General features: G+C 38.1%; 2 protein-coding genes across 2 annotated transcripts; one reads left to right on the top strand and one right to left on the bottom strand.

Moving 5' to 3' along the window:
- Positions 1-1,577: 1,577 nt before the first annotated feature.
- On the bottom strand, positions 1,578-11,808 carry LOC108933599 (tubby protein homolog). Its single transcript, XM_029259300.1, has 12 exons — positions 11,767-11,808; positions 10,419-10,575; positions 9,650-9,868; positions 8,438-8,536; positions 8,112-8,116; positions 6,958-7,113; positions 5,903-6,061; positions 5,056-5,168; positions 4,792-4,906; positions 2,888-2,986; positions 2,160-2,331; positions 1,578-1,711 (listed from the first exon to the last, which is right to left on the bottom strand). The coding sequence occupies exons 1-12, from the start codon at positions 11,806-11,808 to the stop codon at positions 1,578-1,580; spliced, it is 1,470 nt and encodes a 489-aa protein (XP_029115133.1).
- Positions 11,809-13,664: 1,856 nt separating this feature from the next.
- ube2m (ubiquitin conjugating enzyme E2 M) lies at positions 13,665-22,791 on the top strand. Its single transcript, XM_018750738.2, has 6 exons — positions 13,665-14,157; positions 15,578-15,672; positions 16,031-16,069; positions 19,962-20,065; positions 21,340-21,403; positions 21,533-22,791. Exons 1-6 carry the CDS (start codon positions 14,043-14,045, stop codon positions 21,671-21,673), a joined length of 558 nt encoding a protein of 185 aa, XP_018606254.1. The 5' UTR covers positions 13,665-14,042; the 3' UTR covers positions 21,674-22,791.
- Positions 22,792-24,742: the final 1,951 nt, after the last annotated feature.

The following is a 24,742-nucleotide window of genomic DNA, read 5'->3' as shown; positions in this document are numbered from 1 at the left end:
TCCAACCACATGATCGTATTTGTTCTTGTAGATTTAATAGTTGTTTCTTCATATTTTGTATTCATTTGCTAAAATGGGAAAGGTACACCTGTTGTACCTTTCTCCTTATATTTTTTTTTTTTTAGCCAAACAATGTTGATGTACTTACAGGGAGTCACACATTTATACAGCTGGAACCTTGGTGGGGATGCAAACCCCTTTTGAAACCTTACAGTTTAGGGGGGCAGCTCTAACCACTATGCCACCTGATGTATCTCAAAGTGCACCATGTATTTAACATATTTAACAGAAGTGTTGAGGAAAAAAACGAGCCACAAAATTCATTTTTATTACTTTTATTAAGTTAGATATTAGTATACAGTACAACAACTAGAGTTTAGTGTCATGTGTCCTAAATGTAGAAACACAGTTGCAGCTGGAAGTCTCTTTGCACCTCGATATGCTCCTAACTCCAGAATCACCTTTACCGCTAGATAGCAATCACAAAAGCTGAAGAACACACATATCCAGCTAGTTACTAACAGGTTATGTTGTGGAAAAATCTCAGACATATCCATTATCATCTATTATCAAAAAACAACTTGTCTAATGCAGGGTCGCAGAAGCACAGGATGCGCTTTTGGATGCCACTACACTGCACTGTATTGCTGTAATTAGTTTTTAATTAACTTTACTTTAAGATTAAATCTCTTTTAAAGTACTGCAGATAAAAAGTAACATCTCCAGAACCTCTCATTCAATGCTGTCGATACGAGCATGTTCAATATTTGTCAGCTTTCAACATCCTTGTCTACACAATAATATCTTATTAAAAAACTCTCTTAGCAATTTATTTTTCTGGGCCAGGTTCCATTAAAAATCCTGGATATAGCTGCAGTTTAAAAAAAAAAAATAGTGAGTGCTTTCATTTCGACAGTTTTATTATCTTTGAGCTAGATTGAAAGTAAAACTCAATAGAAATGACTGAAAACAAAAATAACATGTTCCAGTAACCCAACAACGTAAAAAGGTAAACATTAGAACAATATATCGGAAAACTGAAAAATGGTATCTCCCAAACCCAATCGTAAAACACTCCAAAAATGGAATGTGATAGAACTCAAGATTTTGGAATGGGGCTCATTAAATTAAAAGATTTGTAACAAAAAGTTTGATTTATGCTCTGTCTATATTCTTGATCAGTTACAACCTGAATTCTGTTTTCAACTAAGTTGTCGGACATAAGTCAACTGCTCCTACATTTTTGACAAAGAAATGTATTTTTATGATATACATCAGACATGTCTACAACAAATATGTGGTTCGTTCAAGTGTCTCATTTTCGTTTTCCATCGAAAAGCGTTGCATTCAGGAAGGAACCAGGCAGGGAACTGGGGTTTGTGGATTTGCGGAAACATTTTTTTCTCCTCATAATTACAGAACACACAAACTAAAACTTTCGAAATCAAATAACAAACCAAAATGAGAAAGAAAAATGAATCACCTTGAAACTTTTAGGGAGCTAAGGGAAGAGAACAATCTATGAAATATCCACAGAACAGAAAGTCAACCACACACAACTGCCATCCAAGTTGTAATTATTCACATGCCAGTTTCCCATCAAAGGAAGACAGTGTAATGGCAAAGGCCTGCAGTGCACACAATGGAAAACTGTAGTCCATGGAGAAGACATCTTCTGCCACCCGACCAAACTGCATTACAATGTAGTCCTCTGCAAAGAATGACAATGAAAACAACAAAACTGAATAAGGTAAACAGAGACGTGCGCTCAACTTCACTATGAAATATGTCCAAAATGAGTTCAGTTAGAAGTAGCAAAAAGCAGTGAGTACTAAGTTAAACCTCCTTGTGGTACTGACAGTATTAGGTGAGTTGCAGGGATAAACCTATTAAGCGTTGGATTTTGGAGGTGATACAAATCTGGAAAGTCAATTATTTATATCTTGGAGGTAATTATTTTAGCATGGCAGTGCCAGCAAACCACGGAGTAACAGTGAAAACAATATGTAGAATTAAGTGGCGTTTTAGTATGAGACTTGGGACTGAACCGCTGGATTCTGGAAGAATGGGGACTAAAGTGGAACATTGTCATTATATGCTACATCACTATATCTCTCAAAAAGATGCATAGTCGTTCTTTGTGTCATTATTGCTCTTACCATTGTCAGGATGAATGATCTGAAAGTTTTTGACAGAAGCCTGAGTGACTCGACCATGGAAGTTAAGTACATAGGACTGTGTCTGCTCATTCCAGCTCGGAGACTTATTTATCAGGGTGACCAGGTTGTCTGTATTGCCATTTTCATAGCGACAGAGCAGAGACTCCAATTCCTTATATAAGGCGTGAAACGGAAGACAGGAAGGAAAAGAACATAAGAACATTACAAGTGGAAATGATATAACTGATGAGAGCAGCTCTTCTTGCTCACTCAAATTTTAATTTTGACTTTTGAGACATTAGGCCATAGGAATTCAGTGTTACACTGCTTTGCAGTGTGGAAACATCCCATGCCTTTTTTGAAAGGCTTCAGAGCTTGTAAGTCTTTATTTTTATACAGTACAGATTTTTTCCCCACCCATTACCTCTCAAGTAGAACTCCTTTGGCTCAGAAATAATGTTTGGTCTTCTTTCAAGCACTGCATGTTTTAGATCTCCCCACACAATTGTGGAAGTATTTTAAAGTATCAACCATATATAGTACATATCAACCATCGGTTGCTGTGCAAGTCACCTACAGATACAAATACTACTAATAAACATATCTGATATATCTGCATCAATATTTTAAAAAGTGGAGGTGGTTATATATGACTGTACAACAAAGTTTATAATTAGTCATAGTTTCAATACAGAATCACTTGGTTTATGTGGTGTTAAAATACATACATTTTTAGGGCGAATCACAACTCTCTCATCATTTGCCCTCATCCCAGGAATGATCACAGTCATCTTCCTTGGGCCTTTAAACCCCAGTACATTTTTCTCCTAAAAGCAAAAGAAAGGGGAAGAAAGATTCTTGGCACAAAGCTGAAAATTTTAAACTAACAAGCATTTCTGAAAAAACAAACTGTTTTCACTTTACAAGTTCCAGAGTTTCAATTCATTTGCAGCAGCCTCATGATACAAAGACATGTCAGTCTAGCTCATTCTTGAGAGACAAAATCTTTGCCATCACCAGAAACTTCTCAACACCCTCCTCCTCCTTCCACATGACATTCAACAAGGTTTCTTGCATTCCAGCCCCTCTGTGAAACCAGCATCTCCAGTCTCCTGCAATCACACCAAACCACTACTTGCCATCTTGACCTCACTCCCTCTTCTTTTTTCAGACCATCTCCCAGCAACTATTTCCCTTTATTTCATCCATATCTTTCTGTCTCCTCTGGTTACTTCCAGTCTACCTTTAAAACATGTGACCCACTGTAGAAAAACCCTGTGGAACCAAAATAAGCCCTGAATTACAAACAAGTCTCCCTCCTCGCTTTTCTTTCTAAAATCCTAGATCACCCTCTTTACAGTCAATTACCCACTCCTTTTGCTCAGAATCACATACATTGTCTGAAACTGCTTGTCCTATGCTGAACCAGAGCCTAACCCGGCAACATAGGACACAAGGCTGGAGGGGGAGGGGACACGCCCAGGATGGGACACCAGTCCGTTGCACGGCACCCCAAGCAGGACTCAAACCCCAGACCAGGCAGGGACCAAACCCACCGCGCCACCACACCCCTCACTCTCTTGCTCAGAATGATCTTCTTAATTATCTTTTTCTGGATTTAAGATTCAAGATCAACCATTCCACTGAGACTGCCTTCCTCACAATGCCAGTAGTTTTCCAGTCTCTTAGACCTGACTCACTCTCTTCTGTTCTCATTCTTCATGACTTCTCTGCTGCATCTTACACAGTCAATCACCACAACCTTTGCATCTTACTAGAATGGTTTTTTGTCAAAGGATTACGATTGAAATGGTGTGAATGTTAACTATCAGGTCGATCTTACCAGGTGGTTTAGCATGGTTCCTTCTCTGCCTCTCAAGCTTTCTCAACAGGGGTTCCACAGGGCTCAACACTTGGCCTTTTACTCTTGATTTATAGCACTTGCCTTACCTAGGTCATTCCTTCTCACAACTTCTATCACAACTGTGCAGACAATACACCGCTATTCCAATCTTTCACTACGTACCTCCATCTCAGGCTGCCTGCTTGTACAGCAGTATCACACAAAGAAACTGCTTCAGGAATCATGTATGTATATAGAAGCCCTCTGTCTATTGTGGGATGCACTTTTGTTTACTCTGAGTTGTATGTGACTTTTTTAGAAAAGTACCCACCAGATGCATAAATGTAAGTGACAGCAGGGGAAACTGCAACATTGACCAATAGCTCAGTGTGGCAGATGAAGTATAGAACTGAATACTATCCATCAATCCATCCATTTTCAATTAGTGCTTATCCTGATCAGGATTGTGGAGATCCAGAGCCTATACTGGAATCAACGGGTGCAAAGCTTGGGGGGGGGTAAACCCTGGATTACACACCATTTACACACTAAGGACAATTTAGAGTCACCAGTTGACCTGAACTGTTTAACTTTGGAATGAGGGAGGAAATTGGAGCATCCAGAGAAAACTCACACAGACATGGGTAGAACGTGCAAACTCCACTCAGTCTGAGCTGGATTGAAACCAACACCTGAACAGCCCAGGAGCTGTGAGGCAGCAACCCTACCTGCTGTGCCACCATACCATGAATGTCAAAAACATTTAATGTACTGTAAATTTCAACTCACATAGCATATTGCTGCAATCTCCTGGCGAAGGGTCTCTATTTCTTTGATGAAAGGCTTTTTTTCTGGATTTTCTCCAGCATCATACACTGTGAATTTAGTCCCCAGCACATTGGATCTTTCAGGACAAAGCATGTCATATAAACAGCAATAAGGATTAAAACAGTTTACAGAAAAGCATGTTTTTTTTTTTACAGATCAAAAGAATGCTAATATGCCAACAACAGCTAGAATACATGTAAATTAAAACAAATGATAGAGAGTAACCGTAATTTTCCTATGTAGCTTTCTGTATCTCTGGACAGGTCAGTGGGATCAACAGAGATTAAATAATTTGAAGTTTTGCTCTTTTTCCTCTTCCTGCCTGCCATGAGAAAAACCTAAAAAAGAAAGAAAGAAAGAAAATAGGGAGGGTCAGGAAAATGTCAATGGATTAAATTTAGATGGATCAAAACAATGCACACAACACAGCAAAGTATGTCTTATCTTTATATAGTGTAAAAAGTACCACTGTATAAAACGAAAGATTATTTACCGGTTAGGGATGGGCAAGACATATATCTCTATATCAGAATGGCAAATATTTTTTGAATTTGTACCACTGATATTAGTTGTAATACCAAATCCCAAAAGGTGTAATTTTAAAATGAAAGGATTTAAATTTCAGCTTTAATCAGTTGAAAAACATTTATTCATTTAGTTGATGCTTTTCTCCAAAGCAACTTACAATGTTAAGGTGACAATTATTACAAGCTGAAAACTTTTACCCATTTACACAGCTAGGTAATTTTACTGCAGCAATTTAGGATTAGTACCTTGCTCAAGGGTGCTACAGCCAGAGGAGCTGAACCTGCAGCCTTTGGATCCAAAGGCAGTAGCGCTAATCACTACACTACCAGCTGTCCTCTAGTACTATTGCCTCTGTTTCTTGGAATTTCAATTTATACCTATGATCCCCCCTAGTTTCCTGGCTCTGGAATGCCTGCTACTGCTGAGTTGCAGCTCCAGGCCGACTCCATCTACCCCTTTTCCAACTCTGGACCTGATCCAGAATTGCTTTGTATTGCTCTTCCAACTTGGATTGTGTTTTAATAAATATTTCTTGCTCACACACCCTCTTTCCATCTGACTTCTCGAGATGGAGGTAGTACATGGGGTATATGCCTTTCTCCATACCCCTTCTGTCCCGGGTAATTCGGCACTGAATTGTTGTGTTTCTTGGAGCAGGGCGCAAGGAAAACTGCTCCAAGTCTTCAAGAGAGAGGGGAGAATTCTGAAAAAGACAGAAACAGATAGTTAATGTTAGATAAAGCAAACAGAAGAATTATAACTGAAAACTACAGAATTGTATACATGGTCCCTGCTATGCAGCATCCATTAACTGCAGATGTACACAGACACACACACACACACATTGTTTGAAGCTGCTTGTCCCAAGCAAGGTTGCGGTGAACCGGAGCCTAACCCAGTAACACAGGATGCAAAGCTGGAGGGGGAGGGGGGACAACCCAGGACAGGATGCCAGTCTGTCGCAGGGCACCCCAAGCGGGACTCGAACCCCAGATCCACTCTAGGGCAGGACCCAGTCAAACCCGCTGCGCCAGCATGCCCCCTCATTGCAGATGTACTGCGCCTTATTTTTAACCATAACTCACCGAAAGACACTTTTACACTGCAAATACATTGCAACATTCACGGTGGTATGCATTTTATCTGAAAATTAACAATTTAAAAAAAAAACTAAAATAACTATTAATGTTTAAATACTCTTCTATGGAAAGAAGGGGCAGCGGTGCAGCAGGCTTGGCCAGGTCCTGGTATGTGGCGGGTCTGGGGTTCAAGTCCTGTTTTTGGTGCCTTGCTGTGGACTAGCGTCCCGTCTGGGGTGTGAGCCCTGTGTTGCTGGGTTAGGTTCTGGCTTGCTGCAATCCTGGTTGGGACAAGCAGTTTCAGACAGTGTGTAGTCTTCTATGGTAATAAATGGTGCTTTTGAAGAAAACACAGCACTGATAACGTGATGTATTGAATCACCCCAGGTGTTTCCACTGTTTCTTAGTGGAAAAAATAGCTCTGCTATATATTATTTCACTATAGGAAGCAGTAGAGTGGTGAACATCTGTATTCCAACCAGTTATAACAACTCTTGTACTTATTAATCTCTGTGTTTACCCTTCCAGTAGAGTTGCTATCTGAAGAAGAATGCCGGTCATTAGTATTGAAAGTGTGGAGACATTGAGTTTTCCCTTTTTTCTTTTTGGTCACTTTCCAAGTTTTCATATCCTTTTGCTCCTCTTCATCCTCCACCTCCTCCTCTTCATCCTCCTCTTCCTCTTCCTCTGTGTTCTTTTCATTTTCACTGTCACTCATTTGATCCTGATTTACTGTATCAAGGTAGGATTTAAACAGTTAGCAAGCAAGAGTTTTAAATAAAATAATGATTTGAAGCAGAAAAAGAAATTAAATTACACAATACCAAATATAAGAAAAGATATGGCAAATACACTCAGTTTCCACTTTTACAAATTATTTTGTAAACTTTGTATATTTTGTTCAAGAGTATAACAAGATCTCTCCAGACTTTTTATAAGTCTGTGTTCACTACACTACCCGCTGCCAATATAATTCTTTAAAAATATTTATACAGTACAGTTTTGTAAAGCGATTTGTATTTGTAATGCAGTACTTACATGGACAGTCCAGATTTTTTTTCCCATGAGACTGCATGTTGGATTCACAAGAAATGTTGCTGCTATCATTGTCAGTGCTCCACTTGGGATTTCCATCTTCTGGTTTTTCATATTCCATCACAGAATCAATGTGAACAGCTAAAGAAGAGAATTATTGTATGTGGCAGTACAGTGGCTACAGCAGTCACATCTACAATTTTTTGCAAAATTTTGAGTACCCTGGATCAAATTGCATGTTTCAATGAATCTCAGAGTTAAATTCCTGCATGATGGTGGCACAGCAAGTAGCACTGCTGTCTCACAGTGCCTGGGTGGTGTGAGAGGATGTGGATTTGATCCCCTCTCAGTCTATGTGGAGTCTGTGTGTTCTTCCTGTATCTGCGTGGGTTTCCTCTGGGTGCTCTGGTTTCCTCCCACAGTCCAAAGACATGCTGTTCAGATTCACCCATAGTGTGTGAGTGACAGAGAGAGAGAGTGTGTGTGTTCCACTGATGTATGGATGAGTGACCCATTGTAAGCACTGTATCTAGCAGTGTAAGTCACCTTGGTGAATAAGGTGTGTGAGCTGAACACTACATAGAATTCATTGGAGGTCGCTTTGGAGAAAAGCGTCTGCCAAATGTAAACAATGTTTACCATATCTTAGGAAGGAAAACATAAAGAAGACATTTTTGTATGTTTTAATGCGCATTGTGTGATACTGCACAGCTACTTATTTGCTGAATTTAAGAAAAGTTTAAAACATAAAACTGTGAATGGACACCCTGTCAGCTGGTATGAACACCTCTTCTAGGATTTTCCCCCCACTGTTTGTACTTTTTAAATTGACTCTGAGACATTAGCTTCTCCAGTCTGTTGATATTGGCTGAATCTATTCTTCCATGCACACAATACTTCCTAATGTTTTCACTAGCTGCCAAACAAACCTCAAAGTATGACTTATCCAGCCCTTTCTCACTCACATTGGTGCTGAGATGTCTTATTTTCCTTCTTCTCAGAGGGGGTTCTCTTCTCTTTGGTTTTTTTGGTTTTCTTCTCTTTTTCTCTCGCTTCGCTTTCTACTACCGAGACAAAAAAGAACACAAACTAATGCATGTTACAAGAGCGTAAAATTGAAACACTACAATCCCTCCATTGAATGCTTTCTGTTAAAGAAAGATGAGTTCTGTACTGGCAAGTAAATGAAAATCCACCAGTTTTAGCTGTTGCTAACGCTGCTTTACGCAGTCATCTTATTTTCAACAAAAACTGTTCTGAAAAGTATAACAATTCAGAGGTAGAATTGAAACGCTTGAAGCAACAACATGAACAGACAGGCTCAGGCTAACTGGAACGGGTTGCCCAATGCAAAGGCAAGACAATTTGAATCACATTAAACATCGTAGTGAAAGGCTACTCTTTCTTAAAAACCAAGCTATGATGAACTTGACAGCTAACTTGGCCATTTTCTTGCCTATCAGCTGAAAGCAGTACACAATGATAGGTCTCTTAAGGCTTTGCAGACACTTTTTTCCTTATTTACACATCACCTCCTAGCAATTCATAACACTTGAGATTTAGGTGTCTGTTGAAACTTCTTGGGATCAAGGCCTGACTAGTGATCTATTGCCACTGTTTTTGAAGAGTATGGCACCTTTTTTTTAAAGCCCATTTACACCTGAGAAGATTTTGGAGGCTAATTAATACTATCTGGGAAAAGTTGCAGCGTGTGAAGGTTGTCCAGTAGATTTCTGTAAGATGTGCTTGCTCAAGACATCCCCTGTATTTATGCAGACAATGAATATCAGAAGGCTGTACTCCAGAGATCTGGAACACAACCTCAATTAGTCTGATTTCAAAGGACAAAAAATCATTAGAAAGTTCTTCCCTTGAATATTGACTTCCAGACTGTAACAAAATCCTTGCCCCAAAGGCATGATAGTCTCCTTGAATGTATCTTGGTGTGAAAGGTAATAATGATAACGGTTACTATAATGTTTTATAAATGTCAGTTTCATCTCATTAACAACTATTACTGTATAAATGTACCCAATTCTTCATGTTTCACATGGTTAGGGTTATTCATATTTCCATATATGTTTGGCAGTTTTTACTTGCATACCTGACCATGCACATATACATGCACATATAAAAAGATCAGTAGTATCTTACATAAGAAACTGTAAAAAACTCACGTTGTTCTTGTTCTTTTTTCTTTGTCTTTTTCCCCTTAAGATTCTTTGCTTCATCTCCCGTATGTCTGCCTTCAGGTATACAATTTGCCTGTAAGACAATCCTTGTGCTGGCAGGCGTTGTGCTGACTGTCTCCTCCGCAGTTCTGTTGGTTGTCGTGTTTAATTCACCTATGCTGATCTCTTCCAAAGGGATGTCATAAAGGGCTTCAGGCTCAGGGGCTGTTACATAAAGTAACACAGAGTAGAATATAGAAAGAAAACAAATGATCACCAAAGTAAGCCAAAGGAGTACATGTTCTGTTAAGAACTTATAAATAGATGATTCAGAATGGTTTAAGCAGGAATAGCATCCATATTCATTTGATTACTTTTTCATAAATTTAGAATTAAATGGGATATGACTTTAAATTTAGGTATGTGTCTGCTCAAGTGAGTGAGTAGGAATAGGGAGGCACCTGAAGTACAAAAAAAATTCTCCCTATAGTATATTACAATTAACCCAAACACCCAAACTTTTCATATGAATGAATGAATGAATGAATGAAACAAAAATGGCATTTTGCCTCAAATGCCATAGAACACAAAAGAAGACAGCTACCAAAAAGAAAAAACAAAGCTCACAGAACAAGAAAGAAAAAAATCAAATGTCAGCCAAAATCAAAACACAACCAAATTTCACTGCTATTTAACTACCCTTTACCCTTTAAATTATACACTTTACAAAATGGCCAACAGGTATGAATGTTTCCATTTACTACTAAGTATTAACCTTTCAGTGACGTATTGCTCTGTGACTCGCTGACCAAGGGAGTCATATCCTCTGCAGCAGCCTTCTGCCTCCGGTTTTTGGGTCGAACATCATAGTTGGCAGTCACCATTTGGGTGTCTGTTCTCCTTCTTTGCTGCTTCTTAATCAAAAGAGATCTCTGAAAGAGAAATTAAAATATAGCAAAGACATGCATGCTTATGTGTTAAATTAAAATGTCTGAGCACAGCATTAGCCTTTCCCGTTGCATTGCATGGGTGTTGCTAAGTAGCTGGTCACCACTTTGAATAGCTTATTCCATCTCATTTGACATGTACTTGATTGAGTTAAAATCTGGAGACTGATCTGGCCACTGCAATAAGCAGTGATTCTTATGGCACACTATTAAAGCAATGTCGCTATAGATAACTAAAGAATTCTAAAGAATGGCCCAGAGATATTATCAATAACACAATGCTCATACTTGATCTATTACGAGCACAGATGCTCAACATGATGCCAAATCAAACAATAAAGTACGATTATCAAGACCATCCTACTGACACCAAAGACGTGAAGACTGTTCAGAGAAATAGCTCCCTTTTATAAGATTTGATAGTCAAACCTATAGATGTGACAAAAATATATTAGAAATTTTGGCAAGAAGTAAAACTCATCAATGCAAAAACAACTTCAGTAGAACCTGTCCATGCAAACGATGAAAATAGGAAACAAGTACATTTTTGACTAAAAAAAATTATAACCCTGGAATTATTTGTTAAAACAAACCATAATTCATCATGTACCTCATGGTTTTAATTGCATTTTTTGTCTGAAATATAACCAGTCTTTCTCTGAAGAAACCAAAGGCAGGCTTGCTTTGATTGGTACAAAATCTTTGTACTATCAATATAAAAGATTTTTAATTTTCAGTGGCCATACACTTTGAGTAATGAAGCCACATTGGAAGACATATTGGAAGACACCATCAGTTATGTGTTATGGGACAAATTTCCAAAGAAATGAAAAAGAGACATGCCTCCTCAGGTCTCAGTTCCATATTTTTAGGTATCAAAAAGAAACATCACTAAAGAGGTTTTTTTGGAAAAATATTTTTTTGAGAGCACTCGATCACATACTCCAGTCTATGAAGGACCTTTGCCAGTGATCGCTTCTGGTTTCTCATAACCTTTCAGTAATATTTTTACTATAAAAACCTTTGTGTGCATCATACTCTGACCTCCTCTGCCTTCTTACACACATACATATACTTTATACACACATGCTGCAGTACATGGCATAAAGATCAAATGTGATTCATTGTTGGAACCTTAACTTTTTGCTGGATTATTATAGAATTCTAGTGCCTTACCTGATTTTCCAACTTTTGTTGACGGGTTTCAGGGTTCTCCATTCCTGGGAATTAAGGAGAAACTAAAGAAAAAATGTATACCCAAGTAAAAGAAAATAACACACACTATGTAAATACATGGACAAAGAGAAGACCCAAGGAGTCACAGTAATATTTAATGTGTAATTTGTGCTTCTTCGTACTGCCCTTTCCTTCCTTACCGTCAGGCACTGTTTATGCCCTGCCTGTAACAGACTGTAAAGTGGATTATGGAAGATAATGTTATTAAACTCACAAGCAGAGTGCTGCCCTGTGCTGCACTATGGCCACCAGCTGGACACACTGTAGGGCTAACAGAGGATCACTGAATGACGGAAAATGCTATTTCCCTGAAAGCAAATTTAAAAAATTCCTGACAATATACATAAAAGAACAGACACGTTACTTAAGTCAAATAGTTTTTTTTTGTAAATTTAATTGGAATTTTTTAAATTAAAAAAATGTAAAATTAATAGAAGGCATAAAACTGAGAATAAAGAAGATTAAGTTAACACTGCTTAAAAAAGGCCACACAGGGCAATGTAACCACCTTTGGAATGAGGCTATACCTTTTTTTACAGAAAGAATAATTGAAAATCAAAAAATCAAATACAAAACAACTGACAGCACCATTTGCAGTCTTTATTTGCCAGTAGACATGGTCTTCTGATTTTTTTATATATTATTTGAGACTGATCCTATCCTACTAAAATATATATAGTGTGGGGTTTAATTTATTTAAGTCATTTTTATGGCTATTAAATTTACCGATTAATATAATTACATTCATATTTCCCTCTGCTATGTTCATGTTCCTGAGTTTGGTTTCAGAATAAACATAAACATCCCTAGTTTGGGTGTGAATAATAAATCTGTATAGGCGACACATGGCGGACCAACGTATCCCATAAAGCCCTCGTTCGGTGACGTAACGGTGATGTCACTCTTCCAGAAGAACCAAAGAAAACCGGCTAGCCATTTGACAATAGTTTCAATGCGGTGGTGCTTTGAGTTATTAGAACATTTTCACGAATAATTAAAGCCTTGACTAATTGTAGCATCTTCTACTTACAACTAAGCTTTTTGTGACTCATTGTATACGCTAATTCATTCATAATGCATCCTGATGTTAGTGCTAACAGCTAGCGATGTGTGTGTGTGTGCGGGTGGACACGGCTTGCACTGACAGTGACGGTGTTAGTTTTTCGAAACTAAGACACTTCTTCAATAGAAGTCATTTAGTAAATCCCAGTCTACTAAAATTACTCCATAAATAGCAAGTAAGACAATGGGTCGCTCTTAGCATTTATGAAATAATTGATTGCTTACCTTTTTCCAGCTAATACATGACTTATGCTAATTTATTAAGTCATTTCACGATGTGATGAGGAAATGGTCATGGTGGTGAAAATCAATTCTGATGTTCTGGTGATTTATTTTAAGTACATAATCTAATCATGTCATACCTTCTAGCAGTATCGTGAGATCGATCGAAATTTTTTGGCTTGTAACAACTAGTGACATACACACATAATATGGGCATTATTATTATTATTACTACTGTCAATCTGGATATATTACATAATCACCTGATGAAAATACAACCTACAAGGATTGGACTCATAAAGGACACTAAAAAATATTTATGACTGGATTCTTGTGAAGAAATGTTATTAAAAATAAATTCAAACATGTTCCCAGTAATGCCAAAATGTCAACAGCTTAGCTTTAGTTTAATATACATTTTTCAATTCCCGTGATTATTTTATAATAACAGGAATACTTAAATCATATTTGTTTACTACACAAAATTCTGCTGTCTGTGTTCCTTTGCTCTTAGTGCCACGTTAGTGTTAAACCAGCTGTCACATGAGTGCATGTTGAGCTAAATTATGTGGCCAAAATATATCTTCCTACTGATATTCATATTCTTAAAGCAAAATATCATAGTGGGAAGATATCATAAGATGCGATTCTGAACAGAATCTGGTACAGTAGTGTAGTATGAAACTAAATTAAATGTAAAAAAAAGAAAAAAAAAAAACCAGTAATATTAGAAGAAATGTTCGCACAAGTGTGTTCCGAGTTCCCCCTTTTCTGAAGCTCTGGGCTTTGGCAGAAGAAGCAGCTAGAGCTCCATCGCCATCCATTCTGGCCGCCGTGTCACAGTATAGTAAGAGTCTTCACATCACGTATATGATTAGGGTCAGGTCGAAGCATTTGAGCGAAAAAACAGAACTTGAAGACAATATTTAAAGATGATTAAGCTCTTTTCGCTAAAGCAGCAAAAGAAAGATGAGGAATCAGCCGGAGGAAACAGATCAGGAGCTGGGGGTAAAAAAGCGAGCGCGGCCCAACTTCGAATACAGAAAGGTAGTTAAGATAATTATCCTTTTTTTCCCCCCCTTAAACATGTCACAGCTCTTAATATTACGGGAATGTTGTTTGTCGAAAACGGTGTTGTAGTTCGGCCTCTGTCTTAGACATTACTCCTGGTGTTTTTGTTTCAAAATAACTGGAAAAGGTGGGTAGCATCCATGGAGGCCGTAAGCCACGGCGTTGCCTGTGACGGTATCCCGGGTTCGATGGCAGTGCGCTTGTGGCACTCCGCCTTTTACACCCCGCTGAAACGAGCCTTGGATACATTTTGCAATGTAAACAGTGCTTTAATAATGCTGGGATCTGCTCCTGAAAGGCCTATAGTGTTTTACGAAATTGTCAAATATATTGTGGAAATTGGAGGTAGCCAAGAGACGGATAGTAGTTTTCGCGTACATCTTAGCTTAGCTACATGATCTGACGCCCTCGTATTTCGTGTTTGCTGGTTAGCTCTCCTAAAACGAGGGAAAAGCCTTTAACGTGTATATAATGGTCGGTTCTTACAACAAAAACTGCCTGGAGATTAATAAAACACGCCAAACTCGAATATATTTGAAGGCTGTACTCTTTTTCGAAAACAGTGACTGAGGTGTTTAGCTAGCCGAGACATGCTATGAGAGCCCTGCCATTCTTTTATTTAAATAAAACAAACGACTCAGTGAATATGTAAAATGAAATATTGGACGGAGAAGTAAAGTGAATTTTGTTGTAGAAGTTGTATTTAGTTTCACAGCCTGGTAGTGGACAATAGGAACAGTCGTGTAAAGAAAACTAGGGGTACATCGATCGAAGAGCAGTTTTAAATATTATATGGGTGTCAGTGGAATGAAATAATAACCACTTTACAATTACAAATCATGTGTAATAATTCCTTAGAAGGGTGTGTTATCCAGTGCAGTTTGGTTGGTAGGAGGTGTGTGTGAGTGTACAGAGGTGGAAACGAGGTGTTTTGTTGGTGAGGCCCATCCTTCAGTGTGATCCTGCACCCTAAACATCTACATTTTACATTTTTTTTTTTAATTTATCAGACACTTTTCTCCAAAGCATACCAATGAACTCTATGTAGTGTTATCAGCCCACATACCTTATTCACCAAGGTAATTTACACTGCTAGATAACACTACTTACAACATCTGTCTCTATGTCCATTACAGGAAGGAGAGAGAGGCTCAGACTCATTAAGTTTGGGTCTCAAATTTTGAGAATACAGTATTTTTTTAATAAACAAAGAAAGTAGATCTTCAGTATTTCTTCATATTTTGACGTGCTGTCGGCCTACTGCGTCACGTTTGAACGTTTCATTCATGCTCAGTTTGAGGTTTTTTTTTTTATTATTATTTTGAATAATATTTCCATTTAGTTGTTTCTGATACACTTATACGGTGTCCCCCCCCCCCCCCCCCTTCTCTCTCAGATATAAATGAGCTTAACTTGCCAAAGACTTGTGAGATCGTCTTTCCCGATCAGGATGATTTACTGAACTTCAAACTTATCATCTCTCCTGATGAGGTAAGATCTTCATTTCGTCAGATTCATCCATAACAAATATATTTATGGTCAAGAAGCCATGTTCTTCGCAGTGGGTTTAGAAACACAAATTAGGTATATTGTGCATATTTAACATGAAGAAAAACATTTTAAGGCTGCAAGTCTGTACCAGGTGCATGAGGTGTCTATTTTATTATTCTGAAGTTGGCATTTTTTCCATTTAATCTTGTGTATACTTAACAAAAATGAAAGAAACATGATTTTAAAGTAAATTTCAAATGGATCCTATGACACAGTAAACCGATTATACTTGCGCTGCATTATTAGCACTGTTGAGAAGAGAAACATGTATGATTTGTAATTTTTTTTCTCTTTGCAGGGATTTTACAAGGGTGGGCGGTTTGTCTTCAGCTTTAAGGTGAGTAATTATGACTGAAAATTTAGTATTTGGCAGAAATGTTGCAACTTTTATTCAGGCAAAGGAGCAGCTTTATGGAGCTGTTGCAGAGATGCAAAGTGAGCTTTATGAAGCCAATACAAATTTCAAACATCCAGACCAAGAAATGTTTATCTTGGAGAAGTAAAATTCCCCACATGGTTGTATCTACTTATAACAGAGGTTCTTAACCTTTTCTAGGATATAGACCTCTTTAAGAAACTGATAAACACTGCAGACCCCTAATAGAAAAATGTCCATAAATAATTTTTGAGAAAATATTGCACACAGGTAGTATGGTGGTGCAGTGCGTAGTACCATTTCCTCACAGCACTTGAGCTGTATGTGCAAAGGTTTGAATCCGGCTAAGTCTGTGCAGGGTTTGTCCATTGTCCTTGTGTCTTTGCGGGTTTCCTTCAGGTGCTCTGATTTCCTCCCATAGTCCAAATACGTGTTTCAGGTGGACTGGGCACTCTAATTTTCCCGTAGTGTGCGAATGTGTGCATGTGTGGCTACCCTGCGGTGCACTGGTGTTTCGTCCAGGGTGTACCCTCCTTGCGTTGCACCCAGTGATTCCGGGATAGGCTCCAGACTGCTGCGACTATGAACAGGACAAGCAGTTAAGGAAAGTGAGTGAGTGAGAAATTGCACGCAATTTATTTTACTGAACATTGATTATCTTCACAATATTTTCATTGATATTAATAGCATAGTGTTATTTTTCAAACAAGCCTGCTTTTCACAGGCTGCTTGGATCACATCCACAGACCAGCCACCCCAAAAGGGGGTCCATGGACTCCAAGTTAGGAACCCATGACTTATGAGGAGCAGAGTTGCCCAAAGGACTACTGAAATCTGCTATATTGACTTCTTCATCAGTTTGAAATATTTTTGAAAGAATTTTAATATCATCCTATGAATCGTATACATGTAGTCTGCATACAGTTTGGACAATTTGCATTATCTGTGGCTGTTGTGAGCGTAAAGTATCTACATTAGTTTCTTACAGTTACTAGCCAATTAAAGTATTTTTGTTTGGTAATCCAGTTTTTGAAAGCTGTAACTTCAAAGCTTTTAATTTGAGATCATTCAAAAGAATGGTCTGTTACTCTTAGGCCTGCAAATCTGGTATCACAATTTTAGAAACATGGATGTAAGAGGCACTTTAAAGTTTGTTTTAGAAAAGCGCTTAAAATTTTTTCAGGAGCCATGAGTGTTCTAGTAGGTATCTAAATTGTGAAGTTATGCAAAAAGCTGGCAGAATTAAAATCTCAAAAGTATTTACATTTATACACTTTCCAGATGCTTCAAAGCAATGCACAGCAGAGTATTCATAACTGCATTCCATAACAGATGATTATTAATGCAAACACAAGATTATTAAAGCACTGATTTTTTTTTTTTTGCCAGCATGCATTACTCAAATATCAGCCTATAGTACTGAGAAATGGGTGAGAACTATATGGCTCTCGATTGTGGACCACTCATGATGTGGGCCAGCAGGCAACAAGAGGAGTGCAGCGTTGATTGATTGGGTCATGTGGTTATCAGTGCTGATCTTTTCATTGTCTTGTAGGTGATAAGTAGAGTCTTAAACTTTATACAGGCAGCCACAGGAAGCCAACAGAGAGACAAAGAGTGAAATGTTTTGGCAAGTGTAAAACAACTTGCACTGTAACTGTTTATCAGTGGTAGAGTCTGGAAGATCAGACAAGAGGGAGTTCCTGTTGTCCAGACAAGATATTACCGTGGCTTCAACCAAATAATGGGTAGGTTGTGGTGTATGGTACTGGCACATTAACCTTTTTTTTTTTTTTTTTTTTTTTTTTGTAGAGAAGGTGTTTGCAAGATCAGGTCATGGCTGCGGTTTGTGAGAGAAGCATTAATTTGTGTCAGTTGTTAATAACAGGCTTGAGTATGACTGGTTACATGGATGAGATAAACAAGTTCTCCAGTCTGATGACAAGTTCTTGACATGCAGAAGGACCAGCAGAAACATGTAGGATTTCAGTTTTAGTCATGCATAACAACCTGGGAACATCTATCTGATGAGTAAGATTCAGACTATTTCAATGATAATCCTTTGAATACCAAGCTCTTCTAGTGAGGTAAGGAAGATGCATCCTACATGCATTTGTGTTGACTTCCTCTCCATGCTTCGGGTTCCTCCCACAGTCCAGAGACATGTTTCAAGTTAATTGATTACCCTGAATTGTCCGTAGTGTGAATGTGTGTTTTTGTGTGGCTGCCCTGCAGTGGACTGGCATCTTGTCCAGGGTCTACACTGTGGGACGGGCTCCGGATCACTGCGTCCCTGACTTAGATGGTTAAAGATACGGAGTGAGAGTGATGATAATAAAGCTTGATGAAACAGAAGTCCCAGCAGATGAATGTACAAACAGCTGTGTGTAAAAGCTGACAAAGTAAACAGCTGCTCTTTCAGTTTGTTTACATCAAAGACTGTGTTCTGATGTGGATATCCTATTTTGTAGTGTTTGCCTTTATTTTGGTTTCATCATGGACCCAAGAAATTAAAGATGTGTCAAAAAATGTAAAAATGGGAGAACTGTTCATAAATAGCGTATACAATAGTGCTTAGTTCTACTGCATTGAAGTGTGAGGCTGCCTAGTTTGAATCCCACTCTTACTGTAGTAGCTTAAGCAAGGTACTTTTTCTGAATGATACAATAAAGTTCCCTTTTATAACTAGCTAAACAGTTATTTGTTTATTTAGCTGACTCCTTTGTTCCGGGCAGCTTCAACAGATATTTGAGAAGCCAAAAAAGTTCTAACAAAGTATGTCACCTAATTTCTGCCATTTAGTGTACAAAGGTAACATTATATTCATGGTCAGCTAAGTAAGGAATGTTTAAGTATAAGCAGGTTTTGAAGCATAATGAGTGTTACAATCAAAGTTGACAGTAACTATAAACTACCATTCAAAGTGCTGTAGAACTTACTTTAATAACAGTATTTAAATCTTTATAAAGTGGCAAAGCAAGTTTAATGAGAACTTTAAATTACACAAGAACTGCAGCACAAGACTCATTTTAACATCTTGTTTGTGGGCTGTGTAAGGAACATGCCTGTAATCTGAACAATTTAAATGAGATGTCAAAGTCAGAAACAGAGATGCAGCAGAAATGGGCCAAAATGGGAACTTTGGCTATAGTGTACAGTGTTACAGTATAAGTGATCTGTCATTACAGCCTTCTTTCTCTCACTACACAAGACACTTTTAATTTTACACTTAAATGATGAGCAGCTGACTTTCCCCCAATATGTTCTCAAGTACTTGAGTACTTTCTTTGGTCCTAAAATTGAACCATAGTGCATTGGGCCTTTGTGTTCCAGATTTGCGTTATCAATTTTCAAACATGCATATTTTTGATTTTATTTTTTTTTTTTCAAAATTTTTATTTTTTTTATTTAGTTTAAAAAAAATTTCTTGCTTTTCTGCGAACATTTGTTAGTTGGTAGTAAAGAGCACCTGGACAGAATAGTGATGAGAGACTGGATTAAAGCAGCTGGATGAAAGCATGGAGTTGGCATATTGTCACTTTGTTTACATGGCTTTTGTAAGATGTTTATGATGCACAGATGATGTTGAATAGGAGTGGGGCATTTTCAACTACTTTACATTTTGCAAGTGCAAGTCTGCTGCTAAGCTAATAGATCTTGTATGACATCACATCTTTCCAAAAAATTTCTTCTGCCCCTTGACATTAGTACTGCAATACAAGCAAATGTTTTGTTTTCAAACCAGATGATGTTGCTGTGGGTATACATTTTATTTTTTTGTCATTGTTTCTGCATACAAGCTTAAACTCAGCCCTTTTTTGCAAATAATGTAGGACTCTTCCTTATTTTTAAGGTGGGACAGGGATACCCCCATGATCCTCCAAAAGTCAAATGTGAGACCATGGTGTATCACCCAAACATTGACCTAGAGGGCAACGTCTGCTTGAACATCTTGAGGTAGAAAAAACATTTTTTGTACTAAATGCAAATTACCTGAATGTGACATACTGTTGCTGGTACAGGTTCTTACATGTTCTGTTCTTATTTGATTTGAAAATAGTAGTCTTGTAGCGGGTTTTTTTTCTTTCCTTACATCATGTGGGGTTTCATAACTTGTTTCCATTTATTAGTAATGCCACACGATGCCTGTAACAGCATAATATCTATGCCCTTTGCAGAGTGTGAAATCTTGTGAAATTATTTTATTTATTTAAATATCAGACTTTGTCTAGGGCACATCCTGGAGACTCCAGACCTCAGTGACCCTGCATTAGACGATAATTGATATTGATTGAAAATACAGTCCATCAACAGAATAATACATTTTTGAAACAACAAACAGCAGTCAAATATTTTAATCTACATGAATAATTGTTACTTGCCAGGTAAAACAAGCAGAGTATCGTGCATGATATCCACTGCTACCATAGCAACAGAAAGCTCTTTCCTACTTTGGTTATTGACGTTAAACCATTGGCTCTTAGAGAATGGGTGGGACACAGCTGACTTCTTTAGCTATGTGCAGACCAGCCTTATGATTTTGACTTTATGTAATAATATTTCTAAGAATAGGTTTGCCTTTTTATGACTACTTTACTGCAAGGCAAAACATGACCCTGGATGGCACACTTGGCCATGTTACAACTTTTCTTTGATTATTAGGTGATCACCACGCTTGGATTTTAACGTCAGCATTTCATTACCAGTCAAGGTAGCGTTATCAACATGTGGAAAGAGAAAAGTGGAGGAAGGGAGAGGAGTGTGTTTATATTGGTTATGAGGTCACCCCTATAGCTGAAGACTGATCGCCAGATTTGTCACTCATCTTGAGCCTTTACCATTAACCTTTTTGTTTTGACACTTCACACATAAATACATTTTTTTACAACTTCCCACCATTTTCACTTTCCACACACTGATGATTTTACTTCAACTGGTAAAACAATTTCCTGATAAATGTGCAGCGGAGTGTTCATGTAATAATGAAAGTCATCCTCCCAGACTACTTTTTTTTTTTTTTTTGAACAACCTTACAGCAGGAAATTTCCACATCCTTGGCGATCTGCATTATCCTGTATTTATTATGTCATACTAAGTATGGTTGTGTATGTGACAATTTGAAAATCTTTTTGTATACAGACACTACATAAACTGTATAGAATACCATCTGTGAGCTTGTCAGTACAGTGGAACCTATACCAACTATAACTTTTCCACTTTTTCTTTCACAGAGAGGACTGGAAGCCTGTCTTGACAGTTAACTCCATTATTTATGGATTACAGTATCTGTTTTTGGTGAATATTTTTTCCATACTGTTTATACTTTTTATTCTGTGTCCCTCTTTGCTTATGTCCTCAACTCTGTCTTTCAACATCTGTCCGGTTGACAGTGAATGCATTCAGTGAGTTGCTCTTCTTTTCTAGGAACCCAATCCAGAAGATCCCCTGAACAAAGATGCAGCAGAGGTCCTGCAGTCAAATAGGCGGCTATTTGAGCAGAATGTACAAAGATCACTCAGGGGTGGATATGTTGGAGCAACTTACTTTGAACGATGTCTCAAATAATGCTCACGTGCTCCTAGAATATACCATCACCTTACCAAGACTTACTGACAGAGCAGACAAATCACTGTGTGGGTGGGGGCAGACAAATATGGACCGTTAATAAATGCTTTCTTAGAAAATCAGAATGGTATACACCATTATACTGATACCCACATCTTGCAGAGATTGATGGGACTCACTCTCAGATATGGACTGATTCACATTTCTTAAATGTATGCATTTAATGACTGTAGATACAAGGACGGACAGACACTGAACACTGTACAGGACTAACTGAAACACACACTGGACAGATAAAGAAACAGGACATTTAGACAGGGGAACATGCAGGTGCGCTGACTGAGGAATCCCACAGTTGTGCAGATAGGGCTATGTTTTCGTATGGCATGAGAACATATTGTTCGTGGGCTTTTTTGAAGGAGTACCTATTTTGATGGTTTGAAAATGTTACAGTGATATTGTGTATATTAAAATCCTAGCTGTTCACAGCTGTTGACTGCGAAATGAATAGCATTTAAATATAAACATTAATTATAATTACAGTAAGATACCCAACAACTTATATTTGAGGTTTGACAAGGTTTTTTTTTTTTTTTTTTTTTTAAAGATCAGTCAGTGGCAGTGAATTAAGTATTTATGTTGCTTGTCAGTTTCAATATTAGTGTAGATGATTACCAGCTTTTAGTTTTCTTTAAATGTTTTAAGTGCCTGCCTAATAACACAAAGAACAGTGTTATGATGCTTAGGTACTACAAGGGTCTAACGCTTGAGTTACCACCTTTGTTCTGCATTTTGAGCAGTCTGCAATCTACATGAAAATGCCCGCTTTATGAAAGCCCCCTGTAACCCATCTTGATGGTCTTTAGTTATGTTTTTTTGGGAGATCAGAATTAATAAAAGAATTGCAAAAACAGGCTGTGGGTAAATGTTTGAAGGAGCAATATAGAGATAATGAAGAGGATGGTGACCAAGTGTGTTATACAGCTTTGTTCATAATGCTGTTAAAATAAATGTTTCTAAAATGACCAATAATAATTCAGTATTCTCTGCTCTTACCATGACTTCTGATAGGTTGTCAAGAATACCATGAATGATGAATATGAACGGACCGATTAATTTGTTTTTCTATCACCATTCACAATTTGTTCAATCTCATGACACTATGGAATTCATTGAGTTGATTACTGTCATTCTTCTGACCCCTTTAAGGCAACCTAAAATGTCAAGGCTATTAACCTACATTTATTCATTTAGCAGATACTTTTCTCCAAAGCAAGTTACATTGTTAAGGTTACAATTAGTTACCCACTTATACAGCTGGGCAATTTTTTTTTTTTTTTTTTTGGATAAGTGCCTTGCTCAAGGGTACTATAGCCAGAGCTGAGGATCAAACCTGCAACCTTTAGAGCCAAAAAGGCAGCAGCTGTAACCACTATGCTACCACCTGTCCCTATAGTTATTAATTTAGGAAACTTTTCTCCAAAATGATGTACATCACAGAGAAAAATTCAAATGTATACAACAGTCACGGGAGTACTTGAAAATAGTGCTGTTAAAGATACCCTCTCTGGGTCCTGACTCAGGCTACTAAACACAGGATGAAACCCAAACTCTTGAGAAGCGCTCAGCAAGGCACATAAAGATCATTGAATGATAGGGTAGAGCAGCTGCTGAACACCATCAAGGTGTCTTGCAAGAGGTGCTAAAAAGATAGGACTAGATTGTACTTTATTCATTCCTGCAGGGAAAGTCATAGAATAGTATTTATCTATGAATAATAACCAAATAAAGATAAATTTTAGAAAATGGCAAGATCAATATTTACAAGTTAGTTATACAAAACAAAAATAATAAGATTAAACCAGGGCAATGAGTCAGGCACTCAATGCACCTCACTGAGGAGCTAACACACACACACACACACACACACACACACACACACACGACTGGTGCAATGGAGACACATTGTTTTTAAGAAAGGAAACCAAAAAGTGTCTCTTTATGCACCGGAACTGAACAATCCAGTGACTAAAATAGTGCAAGGTCAGAAAATTGGAAGCAGATCCCATGTTAAGACGAGACTCGCTGCACAGCTTGAAAACCAAGAGACAATTCTTTCTTTCATCATATTTGTGAAAAACAGGCATGCAGAATAAACAAGCAGAGCTTGAATGGAGGGGAATATTAAGGAGGGACAAGATTCTAGAAGTGGAGGGTCATACTTAATGGTACTGACAGCAAACAGTGAATTAACTGCATTATGTACACAAGCATATATGATTGTAATTCTGCATAGAATAGCGGTAATTTTGCCTCTATGTGAGCCTCCCTAGAGGCAGCATTTAAGACAAGTCATGAGTCCTATCACCAAACACTGGAAATATGTATTTCACTATTACAGTTCACTGGCTCAGGGTCAGATGCAATCCAGCTTTTCCTCCCAATAAGGCTCCATTACTCCCAACATAACAAGGGCTGTGGAGTATGTAGGCAGCACCCTCAAGTACACCACCCTCTGTCTGGAAACCCTCTTGTCCACTACAAAGAACTTCAACTGCATGACCATCAGTAGAATGTGGGGATGCTCACAAGCCCAATATCTGAGGCATTTCACCAGTAGGGACTGTAGAGACAGAGAGGCCACACCCATGAAGGTTGGTTCCAGAGCCCACACTATACACAGAGGTGAAATCAGCTAAAAATAACCAGTATTTTACACCTCCCACATCAGCTCTGGCCATTTCTCCACCACAAAGGTGACAGTCCATGTTCCCGAGACCATTTCCAATCGCTGGAGTCCAGCCCACCCAGGTTTAAGTGGTCCATGCCTCCCAAAATGTCTGCATTGCACTAGAAAACTCACCTCAAGGTGGCTCCACATTGTCATTTTGGCCTGAGCCAAACCAGGTCTTGTGGGATACCAGACCACCATACAGTTCACCAGCCTCCCTCCACTAGCAGATTTCGGTAACCCTAATCCAGGCAGGTTAAAACTGGTTCTTATTTGGCATAAGCAGGACTAATTCATTGTTTTTTTTTTTTTTCCTCTCTACATACCGCTTTGTTTGT

This window comes from Scleropages formosus, chromosome 16, assembly GCF_900964775.1.
Source record: "Scleropages formosus chromosome 16, fSclFor1.1, whole genome shotgun sequence".
Lineage (NCBI taxonomy): Eukaryota > Metazoa > Chordata > Actinopteri > Osteoglossiformes > Osteoglossidae > Scleropages > Scleropages formosus.
The sequence above is the reverse complement of the archived record's forward strand: the minus strand, read 5'-3'. Positions and strand labels throughout refer to the sequence as shown.

What these genes read in the sequence shown, in the direction of transcription:
- ube2m (XM_018750738.2), top strand. Translation starts at nt 14,043, where the DNA reads ATGATTAAGCTCTTTTCGCTAAAGCAGCAAAAGAAAGATGAGGAATCA. An exon ending in CCAACTTCGAATACAGAAAG is followed by an intron (nt 14,158 to 15,577) that starts GTAGTTAAGATA and finishes CTTCTCTCTCAG; the next exon opens with ATATAAATGAGCTTAACTTG. An exon ending in GTCTGCTTGAACATCTTGAG is followed by an intron (nt 20,066 to 21,339) that starts GTAGAAAAAACA and finishes TTTCTTTCACAG; the next exon opens with AGAGGACTGGAAGCCTGTCT.
- LOC108933599 (XM_029259300.1), bottom strand. Translation starts at nt 11,808, where the DNA reads ATGGAGAACCCTGAAACCCGTCAACAAAAGTTGGAAAATCAG. An exon ending in AGAAGTCAGATGGAAAGAGG is followed by an intron (nt 5,169 to 5,902) that starts GTGTGTGAGCAA and finishes TTTCTTTTTTAG; the next exon opens with GTTTTTCTCATGGCAGGCAG. An exon ending in GATCATTCATCCTGACAATG is followed by an intron (nt 1,712 to 2,159) that starts GTAAGAGCAATA and finishes CATTCTTTGCAG; the next exon opens with AGGACTACATTGTAATGCAG.